This window comes from Ascaphus truei, chromosome 12 (genome assembly GCF_040206685.1).
Source record: "Ascaphus truei isolate aAscTru1 chromosome 12, aAscTru1.hap1, whole genome shotgun sequence".
Taxonomy (NCBI): domain Eukaryota; kingdom Metazoa; phylum Chordata; class Amphibia; order Anura; family Ascaphidae; genus Ascaphus; species Ascaphus truei.
The window spans coordinates 45084101-45098780 of record NC_134494.1 but is presented as its reverse complement, the minus strand read 5'-3'; the positions used below and the strand labels follow the sequence as shown (position 1 = coordinate 45098780).

The 14680-nt window shown below is 47.2% G+C and overlaps 1 protein-coding gene across 1 annotated transcript in view; it reads left to right on the top strand.

Moving 5' to 3' along the window:
- Positions 1-69: 69 nt before the first annotated feature.
- Positions 70-14680, top strand: part of PDHX (pyruvate dehydrogenase complex component X) — a 93455-nt gene continuing 78844 nt past the window's right edge. Inside the window, exons 1-2 of the mRNA XM_075567568.1 lie at positions 70-408; positions 13868-13951. Coding sequence (XP_075423683.1) covers positions 300-408; positions 13868-13951 — 193 coding nt within the window. The 5' untranslated portion in view covers positions 70-299. The remainder of the gene's footprint in view (positions 409-13867; positions 13952-14680) is intronic.

Below are 14680 nucleotides of genomic sequence, written 5' to 3'. Positions count from 1 at the left end.
GTATCGGTGCAGTCAGGCAGTACATGGGCAGCCATTCCGGGGTCCTGCGGGCAGGGCAGGGGCAGCAAGCCTTTTCGGGGTCCTGCGGGTAGGGCCGGGGGAAACCTCCCTCATTCAGTGCCGGACAGCCCCCCGGGGTCCTGCAGGCAGTGTCGGACAGCCCCCCCGGGGTCCTGCTGGCAGTGCTGGGGCAGCCGCTTGTGTAACTCCAGTCAGGCTGTGCCGGGGTCCTGCGGAAAGCTGTGTAGTCAGGCAGTGCCGGGACAGCCCTCTCGGGGTCCTGCGGGTAGTGCAAGAAGATGGCGGCCTCCTTGAGACTTGGCTGCCGGGGGGTCCTCAGGTCGCTGCTCGGGAACCTCCTGAACCGGGGCGGAGTGGGGGCTCTGCACACCGCGGGGAGGCAGAGGGGTGAGCGGGGAGGCTGTGTGTGTGTGTGTGTGTTTTTTTTTTTGTATATATATTTATATATATATATATATATTTATATATAAATATATACACACACACACACGTGTGTGTGTGTGTGTGTGTGTGTGTGTGTGCGCGTACCTGTGTATTGTGTGTGCACCTGTGTATTGTGTGTGCACTATGCATGGTGTGTACGTGTACATGTACATGTATGTCTTTATTTATATAGCGCCATTAATGTACATGTGAAACAAACAGCGCAACATATAAATTGATAAATTAATAAAGGTGAAAATCAAATGCTGCCCAAAATAGCAATACCTATTAAACAAACAAGTGTTTGTGACGCAGAATGATACACAGTGCAGTGAAATGTGCAAATAACCCAGTGATAGAAATAAACAGTGATATCACATCAACTGCTACTCCATGGGACCGAATCCTCTGGGATGTATGCTCCCGGTAAACTTCATATATAGAAGAAAACTTAAATGCCAACACATTAATGTACGTAGCGCTTCAGAGCAGTTATACACGTGACAATCATATTAATAAAAAAATAATATAAATAAAACAGAAGTGCCTCAGACATAAAAGTAATATTTATGAAAAGGAGTCCCTGCTCTGAAGAGCTTACAATCTAATTGGTTGGTAGGAAGTACGTGCAGAGACAGTAGGAGGGCGTTCTGGTAAGTGCGTCTGCAAGGGGCCAAGGTTTATGTATGAGGTGTAAATTATCAACCACGGCGCTACACATAGGCTTCGTTAATCAGGTATGTTTTAAGGTGGGTCTTAAAGGTGGATAGAGAGGGTGCTAGTTGGGTATTGAGGGGAAGGGCATTTAGTGAGAGTTTTAAGGCAGGAGCGGGCTTTAGATACAAAATGGGTAGAGAGAAGACATCCTTGAGCAGAACGCAAGAGTCGGGATGGTGTATAGCGAGAAATTAGGGCTGAACGGTTTGTAGCCTTAAAAGTAAGGAGGAGAATTGTGTGAGATGCGGGATTTCATAGGAAGCCAGGAGAGTGATTTCAGCAGGGGAGACGCTGAGACAGATTTAGGAAAGAGTAGAGGGATTCTGGCGTTTAGGATAGATTGTAGGGGTGAAAGGTGAGAGGCAGGAAGGCCGGACAGCAGGAGGTTACAGTAATCGAGACGGAAAAGAATGAGGGTCTGTGTCAGAGGTTTTGAAGTCGAAAAACAGAGGAAAGGCCGTATCTTTGTACTATTGCGGAGGAAAAAAACGACAGGTTTTAGCTACCTTTTGAATGTGAGAGAGGAGTTGAGTGTGACCCCTAGGCAGCGTGCTTGTGCTAATGGGTGTGTGATAGTACTTCCAACAGTAATTTGGAAGGAGGTAGTAGGACCAGGTTTGGAAGGAAGTATGAGGAGCTCTGTTTTTGCCATGTTAAGTTTAAGTCGCGGAGGGCCTTCCAGGATGATATAGCGAGAGACATTCAGAAACATTGGTCTGTACAGGAGGTGTAAGGTCAGGATTTGAAAAGTAAATTTGTGTGTTATCAGCATAGAGATGATATTTGAACCCAAGAGTTGTGATTAGCTGACCTAGAGAGAGTGTGAAAAGAGAAGCGGTCCCAGGACCGAGCCCTGTGGTACCCCAACAGAGAAATCAATAGAGGAGGAGGTGATGGCAAAAGAGACACAAAGTACGATGGGAGAGGTAAGAGGAGATCCAGGATAGAGCTTTGTTATGCATACCAAGAGTATGGAGAAGGAGAAGAGGGTGGTCCACAGTATCAAATGCTGCAGAGAGGTTGAGTAAAATGGGCAGAGTGTAATGACCTCTGTCTTGGGCAGTATGGAGGTCATTAGTTATTTTAGTGAGGGCTGTTTTAGTAGAGTGAGCAGTGCGGAATCCAGATTGTAGAGGGTCTAGGAGAGAATAGGTGGTGAGAAAATGGAGCAAGTGAGAGAATACAAGACGTTCAAGGAGTTTAGAGGCAAAAGACAGGAGGGAGACTGGTCGATAGTTAGGAAGACAGGTAGTGTCAAGCTTGCTGTTTTTGCGTAATGGTATAACTGTTGCATGTTTGAAGGATGAGGGAAAGGTACCAGAGTAGAGGGAGACGTTAAAAATGTGTGTGTGCGTAGGGATTATAGTAGGAGCAAGAGGTTTTAGCAGATGGGAGGGAATGGGGTCAAGAGGGCAGGTGGTAGAGGGAGATGAGATCGGCAATGACACATATAGTGTCCTTGTGTATATCACTGTTTAGATTGTTCTGTTACAGTCACACTTTCCCTCGGTATAATTGCAGGGTGATTGGGTACATGTATCGGGTACATGTACCACTCTAGGTTAGAGACAATGTGTGTTTATAAATTGGTCAGTGATTACTTTTCACTGTCAGGCTGTGCAGAGTACCAGACCATATAGGAATGTCTTAAAGCAGCAGTCCAAAAAAACAAAAAAAACCCACACAAATTCCATTTAATATGTACATTAATACAATCCACACAATGATAAGGAATTAGCTAAATTGCCGATAGATCCGTTCTCCTGTGATCGATCGGTGAAGGTTTGGCTCGGGGGTTCACTAAATGGCTGTCAGTGCAGCAGAAGAGGACCAAAGATGCAAAGTTCTGTGGGGAAGATCATGTGAGTAGTGTATATTGGTGCTTCACCATAGATAGCTCATAAATGATATATATCATATTGGATCCAAGTTCAAGGACATGTAGAATAATCCATCCATAACATCCCAGGGTGAAAAACCAGAGGCCTGGTGGTGCCCACGCGGGTACCCCAAAATAGGTCTCCTATAATGGTATATACCACCCTGGGGGAAATATATCAGTCAGTCCAGCACTGGGAGGTAATAGTATGAGGGGCATAAGCCCTTTACCTTCCTTGGTGGTGTCCTTGAAGGGTGGTTCCGATCCAGCGTGCAATCCTCTCAGGGTACATACAAGCAGCAAGGGTGTAGAGGAGCACAGCAACGTTTCCTGGCAGCATACCAGCTAGTGGACCGCCAAAATCAGGGTAACTCCAGACAGGGAATAGTATTAAAAGGATACTTTAATGGTCAGTATATAGACAGCAATGGTAGGGACGCACCTACGCGTTTCGTCCGTAAAGGACTTTCTCAAGGGAAGATCATGTGATCAGACAGTCACTAGATACAATTGGTGCGCTGCTAGAGAGAGGGCAGGGCTCAAAAAGGGGTGTGCCAGAGCCTGTTTAAGAAGGGGATGTGACTTTGTAAATGGTTGCTATAGAAACAAAACATGCTTGTTACATTATAATACATAAAAAATTTAATTCAGAACGTTTTTTTTTCTTTTTTCTAATGCTACACGTTTTTTCTCATAGTACAGAACTAATTTATTAAAAAAAACCATGTAGGACATTGCGTGGTCTACAGCTTTAAGTGATATTGTGATGTGTACTCCCTCGCTTTGTGACCCTCTCATAGAAGAATAATGATGATATTTATCAGTAGGTGATGGTATGGTGGGTGCATATGTACATGACGTGACCACCCTGTGAACCTTGAACTCCATGTCAGGCGACAGATAGTTCGGTGTGGGAGAAGTGGGCCGGGCTCATTATTCTAATCTTTCGTTTCTCCTCTTGCTGAACGAGTTGAGTGCTTACAATGATTGATGCTTTGTTTTAGTGTAAGAGATGTCACAACTGTACAAGATTCAGCAAGTGTTGATGTCACATTTTGTTTGGTTTCAATGTGTTCTTGACCAACAAGATAACTGTACAGGACCTTCAGAAGCCAGTTTTGTCTATTGAAGTAGATGGCTAATAGGCACAGGCTCTGCGCTGGGGACTTCGCTCGGACTAGGAGATTAGCATTGGATTTCTGTCACATTGGAGAATTCTCAAGTGTCTCATATCCCATTCAGAGTTTCACCATGAAGTAGGAAAGATAACTGTTTGATATTGTACTAGCGTGGTTTGACCCCCAATGTGACCAAATAAACAGATTTGGAGACCGCGTCTAATTTGGTTAAGTGTTTGGTATTATCTTCACATGTTGGTACGGGTAGCTGCCCATGTAGGAGTAATGACTAAGCTCTCACATGTGGATGAGGACAACAGGTTGGGTTGGAGTTTGTGCAGTATCTTGGTTCGTGCAAAGCTGCTGGTGAGCCCAAGCACTCCATGTGGGCACAGACGCAATGTTCATCGGAGCACTGAAGGTTGATACTAGGTTTTGGGCTTGGCTGCTTGGCATCTTTATTTATGTACAGCCCACAGTGTAGTCGGCGCTTTACAAATAGAATACAATACAGGGAAGTATAATGATAATAATACAATAAGCGCAGCAAAGTCAGACAATAGGAAATTAAATCCCTGCCCTCGTGAGCTTACAATTGACGTGGTATGTTGGGAGACTTGCAGAGACAGCAGATGAGGGAATAAGTGCAGTAAATGGCAGTGCTTGGCCACAGTGGTTGGTGGGTGTTGGACAGTAGCTTTGAGTCCAGGCTATTGGCTAGCTTAACTTTAAAAGGAGTTTTAAGGTTTGATTTGAAGGTGGGGAGAGAACGTGTTTGTCATATACTGACCATGTGGATGTTCCACAGGTAAGGGGCAGTGAGGGAAAAAGGTTTAATGCAGGAGAAAGCAGTAGGGGTGAAGGGGGTGGACAGGAAACAGTTCTGGGTAGAGTGCAGGAGATGAGTAAGGTCGTAGCGAGGGATCAAAGCTAAGTAGGAAGGAGCAGATGAGTGAACAGCCTTAAAGGTAAGGAGGAGAACTTCGTAGGTCATCCTGAAATTTGATGAGAAGCAAGGAGAGGGATTTAAGGAGGAGATGAGCGGATACAGTTTTGGGAGAAAGTAAAATTATTCTAGCTGCCAAATTTTGGATAGATTGCAAGTTGTGAGGCAAGGAGGGCGGGTTAGCAGTATGTTACACTAATCCGGATGGAAAGGAGATTATAGGTGGCACACCACTGTTTTAAAGAATTTTTTTTTAAGGAGTTTACATTTGGTGCTCACCTTCCGTTGATCCTGGCGTCCCAAAGCTGGATCCAAAGTAATAGCAAGATAGGAGAAAGGAAGAGGCACACAAATTGTAGTGGAATCAAATGATTTCAAATGTATTGATGCATCAGAGCTAACAATAGTAACATTTCAGGACAAGCAGACCCTTCCTCAGACCAAACACCTCTGTTTGGTCTGAGGAAGGGACTGCTTATCCTGAAACGTTACTATTGTTAGCTCTGATGCATCAATACATTTGAAATTATTTGATTCCACTACAATTTGTGTGCCTCTTCCTTTCTCCTATCTTACTAATCCGGATGGGAGAGGATAAGGGCATGCTTAGAGTTTTAGCAGTAGATTGATTAGTAGGAAAGGGCAGAACTGGGCAATATTACGGAGCAAGATGCGACAAATTTTGGCAGTACCGTGAATGTGAATGTAGAAGGAAAGGGAAGAGAAAAATGTCACACCTAGGCAACGCACTTTGGCGACATGATAAAGTGTAGTCCTGTTTACTGTGATAGAAAAGGGGGAGATAATTTGATAATTTATTTAGGGGGAAATATGGGGAGCTCAGTTTTAGACATTAAGTTTAAGGCGGCAGAGCACCATCCACGAAGATATAGCCAGGAGGCAATCTGAGACTTGGGACTGGATTGTAGGAGTGAGGGTCGGGGTGGATAGATATCTGTGTATCATCTGCATAGAGATGATACCAAAGGAGTTGATGAGGTCACCAAGTGATAGTGTGTAGAGAGATAATAGAAGAGGTCCCAAAGCAGAGCCTGGAGGTAAAAACAACAGACAGATAGACAGAAGACGAAGACATTTTGGCAACAGAGAGAGAAATATGCGATGGCAGAGATTTGAGAACCAGGATAGAGCTTTGGTGCAGATACCAAGAGAGTTTAGAATATGCAGGAGAAGAGTGATCGATGGTATCAAAAGCAGCAGAGAGATCAAGTAGGATTAGTAGGGAGAAGTGGCCTTGGGAATTTGCTTTGTGTACATCATTGGTTACTTTACTGAGCACAGTCTCTGTTGAGTGAGGTGTACGAACGCCAGATTGGGAAGGGTCCAGGAGGGCATGGAAATGAAGTTGATCATACGGGAGAACACAAGACGTTCCAGCTATTAGGAGGCAAACGGCAGGAGGGATACATAGTGGCAGTTAGTAAGGCACAAATGGTCTGTTCTCGAGAATAGGTGTGACCACTGCATGCCTAAAGGAAGGTGAAAGTGCCAGAAGTTTTGGAAGGATCGAAGATGTGGGTGAGAGTGGGGACCAAGACAGGAGGAAGATCTGATAAGGTGCGAGAGGATGGGATCGAGAGGGCATGTGGTAGAGGGAGAAGAGTAGATTAGAAACTTCCAGCTCTGTAACAGGAGAAAGAGTTCAGAGTGGAAGGAGGTGGTTTAGGTAGAAGCAGAGAGGAGGGGGAAGGGACAGAAAATCTGTGGCTTGCACCCACCTTGCCTTTAAAGTAGCCTGCAAATGCTTGAGGAGAAGGGAAGGAAGGGTGAGAGGTGGGAGGAGAAGGTCGGAGGAGAGTGTCAAAAACAGAAAAGATGGCGTGGCTTGGGTTTTGTGTTGATGAGTAGAAGATGAAACACACTTCCTGCTGCGCTGCACACAATACTCTGAAGTGAGGAGTGCCCACTTGGAGAAACTCACAGCTCGTATCCAGAACTTTAATATATAGAAGAGAACCAAAAAATAGCGATCCTTGTAGACCTCAGCAGAACTGGCTGCACACTCCACACTTGTCACAGGCTCTGAGTCACCCACTAAACCCCACATCCCGTGTGTAACTTACCCGTGTACGATGTTAACATTGTATCCTATCCCCTGTTATTCATGCTTTGGCAATACAGTAAGTCCTCGTTTTACGACGCTTCGCTTTACGACGAATGGCTTATCCGACGCAGCCCAATGCATCCCTATGGCCGGTTTTACGACGCCAAAATGGCTTATCCGACGCTCTTACGACGCTTTGCAAAGTTGCAACATTATGTCAATCAGAAAGCTGCAGTCAGGGAAATCATCCAGATCAGTCTGTGTGAAGGTTTTGTGGTGTATTTATGCCTTTAAATATGTCTAACAGTTTTATTATACAGTTCTGGATTCAATAAATAGAATCTTTACATCATAATATATGTGTGCAGCATAATCTTATTGTTTGAGTAAAATATTTTGTGTATTTTAGCATTAAAAATGCATTCAGGAACGGAACGTTTCATTTAAACAGTGTTCCTATGGGAAAACGGGTTTCGCTTTACAACGTTTCGCTATCCGACGCCATTTTGAGTAACGCATTGCGTCGGATAACCGAGGACTGCCTGTCCTGAAATGTTTGTCATGCCAATAAACCTTATTTGAGTGAGGGAGAGTAGTCCTGTTTGGCCTTTAGAGAGAGCATGGTTAAATCAGGAGTGTCCTGTCTGTTCATGCAAAACTGAATGGTTACAGCCAGGGTTTCCCAAACTTTTTTTTCCGTAACCCGGTTATTTTTTAACTTCTTTTTCGTGACCCACTAAAATTTTTATCGCCTATACTGGCATATAGGGCCTGCACAGACACACACACAGCCACTGATATACACACACACACACACACACACACAGACACACAGCCACTGATACACACACAGACACACACACACAGCCGCTGATACACACACACGCAGCCACTGATACACACACATACACAGCCACTGATACACACACACACAGCCACTGACACACACACTGATACACACACAGAGCCACTGATACACACACCCAGCCACACAGACACTGCTACACACACACACACACACACACACACACACACACACTGCTACACACACACTACTACACACACACTGCTACACACACACTGCTACACACACAGAGACACTGCTACACACACAGAGACACTGCTACACACACAGAGACACTGCTACAGACACACACAAACACTGATACACACATAGACACTGATACACACATACTTACACTGATACTGATACACACAGACACTGATTCACACACAGACACACACACACACTGATACAGATACACACACACACACTCGCTCTCCCCTATACGCACACAGACACAAACAGTGAATTACAGGCAACGACGGATGTGAGTGACTGGAGGGGGGGCCAGGGACACTTGGGTGGGAGAGGGGGGGGCAGGGACACTTGGGTGGGTGGGAGGGGGCCAGGGACACTTGGGTGGATGGGAGGGAGGGGGTCAGGGACACTTGGGTGGGTGGGAGGGGGCCAGGGACACTTGGGTTGGCCAGGGACACTTGGGTGGGAGGGAGGGGGCCAGGGACACTTGGGTGGGTGGGAGAGGGCCAGGTACACTTGGGTGGGTGGGAGGGGGCCAGGGACACTTGGGTGGGTGGGAGGGAGGGGGCCAGGGACACTTGGGTGGGAGGCAGTGACTGGGTGGGGTGACTTACCTTGCCGCCGGACGCTTTCCCCTGCTGCCCCCGATATCCCCTGCTGCCCGGGACGGGAGGTGTGCTTGGGGGCACGGAAGTGGGCTCGGGAGGGGGTGCCACGGGAGGAGAGCTCGGGAAGCTGGCCGCGGGGGGAAGCGGGCCGCAGTAGGAGCTTGTACTTCCACCCTCCCCCATGTAACGTGCGGGCCGCAGAGGAGCTGGTACTTCCTCCTCCGTCCCACGTTGGGAGCGAGGGGAGGAAGGGAGCGGGCCCTGCTTGCCCTGCGCGGGACCGCGGGGGGAATCGCCGCCATTTTTTTTACTTGAACGGGGCGGACGGGAGACACCGCGCGGCCAGCTTCGCTGCGACCCAGCAATTTTGGTGCCGTGGCCCGGTGCCGGGTCGCGACCCACCATTTGGGAAACACTGGTTACAGCAATTGGAAGCCTGTTAATATTGAGGTACAGAATCAGTGTTTTTGTCGACGGTGACATTTAAATGGGTATCTGTATCTTTACTCTGCAATGCGAAACTGAGGCTTTCATGCAGTGCAAAGTTCTTCTGCTTTATTGATCTTTCAGAAAACGTGTGTACTTGCTGCTACTTATAGAATTAACCCCGATGTTTGGCCTAGATCAGTTTTCCTTATTGGGAAAAAGACTGATTCATTTTAGGACATGGTTGAAGGAGGAGATTCGTAGCTATAAAGGTGATTGGACTAAAAATATAAAAATGAGTATGTAAAATAACGTCTCAATAAAAAAACATGTCCTGTTCTGATACTGAGTAATAAGTCTTCTCTGCGTTTAGGATTTATTGCAAATGGGTAAATCCGAGTTTTGTGTTCAGATCACGGGAGCGCTGCGCTGGGAGAGACAGTCGGGCCTGAGCCCTCTGGCGTGGCTTCAAGAGAAGACAGTCTGCCTTTGTCTTGCTGGGAAGAGGGGTTATTATCGGCTCGGGACTTTCACATGACAATTACTTCAATACTAATAAGAAACAATAGGAGACACAATCTTAACTCTCAAAATGAAAACCTTGAATAAAAAGTGGACTTGAGGTGAAATCTGAACATTCGATTTTTTTTTTTGGAAGAGAACCTAAAATGTTGTGGATACGAAGACGCGCAGTGTGTGAGCGAGGTTGTTTAAAAGCCAAATAGCCTCCAAAAACACATGTTAAAATCCACTGTTTCCACCATATTTCACTGCACAAGATTATTGGGCAGTTCCCTGGGAAGTATCTGCTTTGAAGGGCTAACAAACCCATATCACTTCAATCCTTTCCCCACCCCCTAATTCCCTTTCACTTAATTCTCCACCCCCCCCCCCCAAGTCCTCACACTCAATCCTTGCCCCATGACCTCCCTCCCCCATGTCCTCTCACTCTATTTCCCTTCCTTCCCCCCCACTACTTCCCCTCTCGCCTTCGATTTCCCCCTACTCCCTCACACCTTCGTTTTTCCACCCATTCCCTCTCGCCCTCTGTTCCCCCCCCCACTCCCTCTCGCTTTTGATTCCCCCCCCTCTCACTCTTGATTCCCACCCACTCCCTCTCGCCCTCGATTTCCCCCCCTCCCCCACTCCCTTTTGTCCTCGATTTCTCCCCCCACCCCCTCCTCCTCTCAATCGCACTCGCACTCCAATTACGTGCACACACACACATTCCCCCAGGAATATTACCTTGCGGGCGGAGGTCTCGAGTCCCGCGTTGGTGGATGTGAAGGGATTGGGATGAAAGACCCCATCTACAGCACCTGGGGAGAGGTGGGACCCGGCAACAAGCAGGCGGACCCAGAAGTTGGGCCTGACCACTGGCTTGTAGGGACAAGTACATTTGTTTCTGCAGCTCGCTGGTGCGTCAAGTGAGAGGTTCGCCCAATGTGGGCGAACCAGCTCCGTGACGTCATGTCTACGCCCCCACACATGCACAACTGGCTGGCCAGGAATCGCAAGGCCAAGCAGAGCGCGTCACGGCGCTCGAACGCACACGCTCCTAGCCTGGCCGCAGCCTTAGTCCAGGAGTTCTCAACTCCAGTCCTCAAGACACCACAACAGATCAAGTTTTAAGGACCTCCCAGCTTTAGCCCAGGTGGTGCATTCTTCAACTGATCGAGCCACTTGTGCTGAAGCAGGGATATCCTTACTTTGACCTGTTGCGTGGTCTTGGGGACTGGAGTTGAGATGCCCCGCCTTAATCTTCAGACTGCGACAGCGACTTTAATGAGGTTTCACAGTTTGTAGAACGCGGGGCAGAATGATTGCGTTACTCGCCTGAATTACCGCCGCTTTGTACTAATGAAATCACACTCGTGTCCTCACTAATAAATAGCCACATTGCTCAAAAGCACCTTCTGATTCATCATTACCCTTTACTAATACAGCCCATCCCCCTTATAACGCCGTGCTTGGGGTCCAAGGAATCACATCGCGTTATAAGCGGATCGCGTTAGAAATAATGTACCATTGTATGCGTTGTACAATAAAGTATTTAAGACACCAATAATCGTGTTTCTAAAGTATTCATAAATACAAAAATAGGGAGCCACGCTCGCATCGCGCTATAAGCGGATTCGCGTTGTAACGGATCGCGCTATATCGGGGTTGAGCTGTAGTACCAGCCCATGCGTTATGAAAAGGTTACATATGAACAGCCGGCCATGATCCCTGACATTATTATTATAATTTATATAGCTTGACACCTAAATATTCAACATCCAAGGCATGAAATATGGTAGCAACGCTGCTAGTATGTTTCCTCCCGGAGATAAACTTCTTGGAAGAAGAAGGAAACTGTTTGTTTAAATTCCTCCCTTGTGTAAGGAGGGAGAATGTGACTCGTTATATTTTGTTTTCATTAGAATGAATGTACTAAAATAAAGGCATTGTCTGTGTTTTGTAACCTGACCTGAACAGAAGATCATCTCCACTCTCTACTTGCTCATCAATTCATGTGTATTTGTGATCTTATCAAGACAGACACAGAGTAAAAGGTCTCCAGGAAAGCTGGAAGAGGGAACGCCGTCACAGACCGGCGGGGTGTCTGTTTCCTGTTACACACACGGTTATGCAGGATAGAATTCGCTGCCTCCGTGCTGCAGAGTATTGTGCGGTTTTAATGATGGCTGTATCTGTTCTGGGGCGCTGCGTGCCCTGCAGGTGGCACGAGCCCAGCAGCTTGGGTGTCAGTAAAATGACCGTCTCTGCTCCACCTTCTGCCTGCAGGAAACGTGATGAAATGAGGTCAGCCCTCAGTAGGTGGTCAGACGATACAGAGACGCGGCAGTTGCGGGAAAATGAAGCCATATTCGGACAAGATTGTGTCAGCTGCCTGTCCTGTGATCGGTTTTAATCACACATTTGTAGCTCCTTTGCCCCAAACTGTTCATCTTGCAGAATATATGTGAGTTATTTACATGGCAGTCACCCACACCTATTTATAAGGGAGAAGCCATGATTTTTAGCTTTAAAATCAACCTCAATGTCCCATATCCGCCTGAAAGAAGCTTTGAAATGTTGGCCAGTATGTATTCGCATATGTTTATTTAGAACAAAGAGAAGTTGAGAGATTAAAACCCGTCTTGATATTCAGATCTCTGGGGCCAGTGGTGAAGAATCAGGGTAAATATACATGTGTTCAGGGGTCGGTACTCCCCGATTTGTGGAATGGATATACACAAAGTGAGGAGTGTTTGTAGCGTGCATTGTGTGTACACCATTCTAGGAGATCTTGTGCTTTTGACCTGCTAAAACCGGTTACACGTAATCCCACAAATCTAATGACCCTTTCTCCTGAGCAGGTGTAACACTTGCACGCTTAGCGTGGACAAGCCGTGTGGCTGGGTGGGCCATGATGTCAGGGGCTGATAACAAAATACACACACTACCTCTTGGTGCTATATTATGGGGAATGGTGGTCCTTAATTCTTCAGACAGTGACTAACACCAATAAATGAGTTAACTACCAATAGAGAGAAAAGCAGGGCTTACTGCCTCCCCAAACAAGTCATGTATTATTAATATCGAGTTCAATAAAGTAGCAAATTAAATGTGTATTGGATGTACATAAATGAAGATCAAAGCTGGTATTGTATGTTCACAATGTATTATGCTGGCCGGCTGGTACAAATTCTCAAGGTGAGAACAGGTTGCTCAGTGAGTAAAGACACTGACTGGCACTGAGTTTCAAGCAGGGGAACCTGGTTCAATTTCCGGTGTCGGCTCCTTTTGACCTTGGGCAAGTCACTTTATCTCCCTGTGCCTCAGGCACCAAACACATAGATTGTAAGCTCCACGGGGCAGTGACCTGTGCCTGCAAAATGTCTCTGTAGAGCGCTACGTAAAACTAGCAGCACTATACAAGAACATGCTATTATTATTAAAGCTGCAGTTCAGTCAATATCCTGCATGTGTGTTTTTTTTTATTAAATCAGTTCTGTAGTAAGAAAAAATACTTTTAGCATTTTCTGTTTTTAAAAAAACAACTTTGAAAGACCATTTTTCTTGTATTCTATTTTAACAGCCATTTACTAAGGCACTGCCCCTTCATGTCCTGTCACAAGCCCTGGCACACCCCTTTGTCAGCCCTGCCCTCCCTCTAGCACATGTCAGTGCAGGAGTGCTCATGAATATTCATGAGCTTCCACTGAGTGACAGAAGCAAATAAAAACATATGCCAGCTCTAATTATGTCACCAAATTTCGCCTATCAATACATGGAGAACGAATTGAGCTGCAGCTATACAGTTCTTTAGGTAATTAGAGATTGCCCACGTGAAACTATTGAAGTAAAAAAATAAATAAATTAAAAAAAATGACTGAACTGCAGCTTTAAGGCTAGAAGTCTGTTTTGCCTTTCTCCTAATGAATTACATGACATTGAGAGTTTTTGCCATCTTTGTTTTGTTTTGTTTTATACATGAAAGCGAAACTTGCGCAAAGCGTCGGACCTCCCCTTGTGTGTCGTTCTGTGACATCTGCAGCCAAAGTAAAGAACTGGCATTGTGTGCGTGTGCTTATTGGAGTGAGAGGTACTGATGCAGCGATCCCTTTGCCTTGCAGGGGTGCCGTCTCTGCAGATCTTCATGCCAGCACTGTCTCCGACGATGGCGGAAGGGAACATTGTCAAATGGCTGAAGAAGGAAGGTGAGTTGCACATTTGGCCATCTGTCTACTAGAGGGGTTTCTGGTAACTAGTCATCTGGGTTCACACACCGTGTGCCGGAGTCCTGCCCCCCCGGAGTCCTGCCCCCCCCGGAGTCCTGCCCCCCCCGGAGTCCGGCCCCCCGGAGTCCGGCCCCCCGGAGTCCTGCCCCCCCGGAGTCCTGCCCCCCCGGAGTCCTGCCCCCCCGGAGTCCTGCCCCCCCGGAGTCCTGCCCCCCCGGAGTCCTGCCCCCCCGGAGTCCTGCCCCCCCGGAGTCCTGCCCCCCGGAGTCCTGCCCCCCCGGAGTCCTGCCCCCCCGGAGTCCTGCCCCCCCGGAGTCCTGCCCCCCCGGAGTCCTGCCCCCCCGGAGTCCTGCCCCCGTCAGGAGAATGTCTCAATCGACTTGATTTTGTTTGGGGTGGAATAGGTGATATGTTTGGGGGGGGAGAGGGGAATAGGTGATATGTTTGGGGGGGGAGAGGGGGACAGGTGATTTTGTTTGGTGGGGAGAGGGGGATAGGTGATTTTGTTTGGGGGGGAGAGGGGGATAGGTGATTTTGTTTGGGGGGGGGAGAGGGGGATAGTTGATTTTGTTTGGGGGGGGGGAGAGGGGGATAGGTGATTTTGTTTGGGGGGGGGGAGAGGGGGATAGGTGATTTTGTTTGGGGGGGAGAGGGGGATAGGTGATTTTGTTTGGGGGGGTAGAGGGGGATAGGTGATTTTGTTTGGGG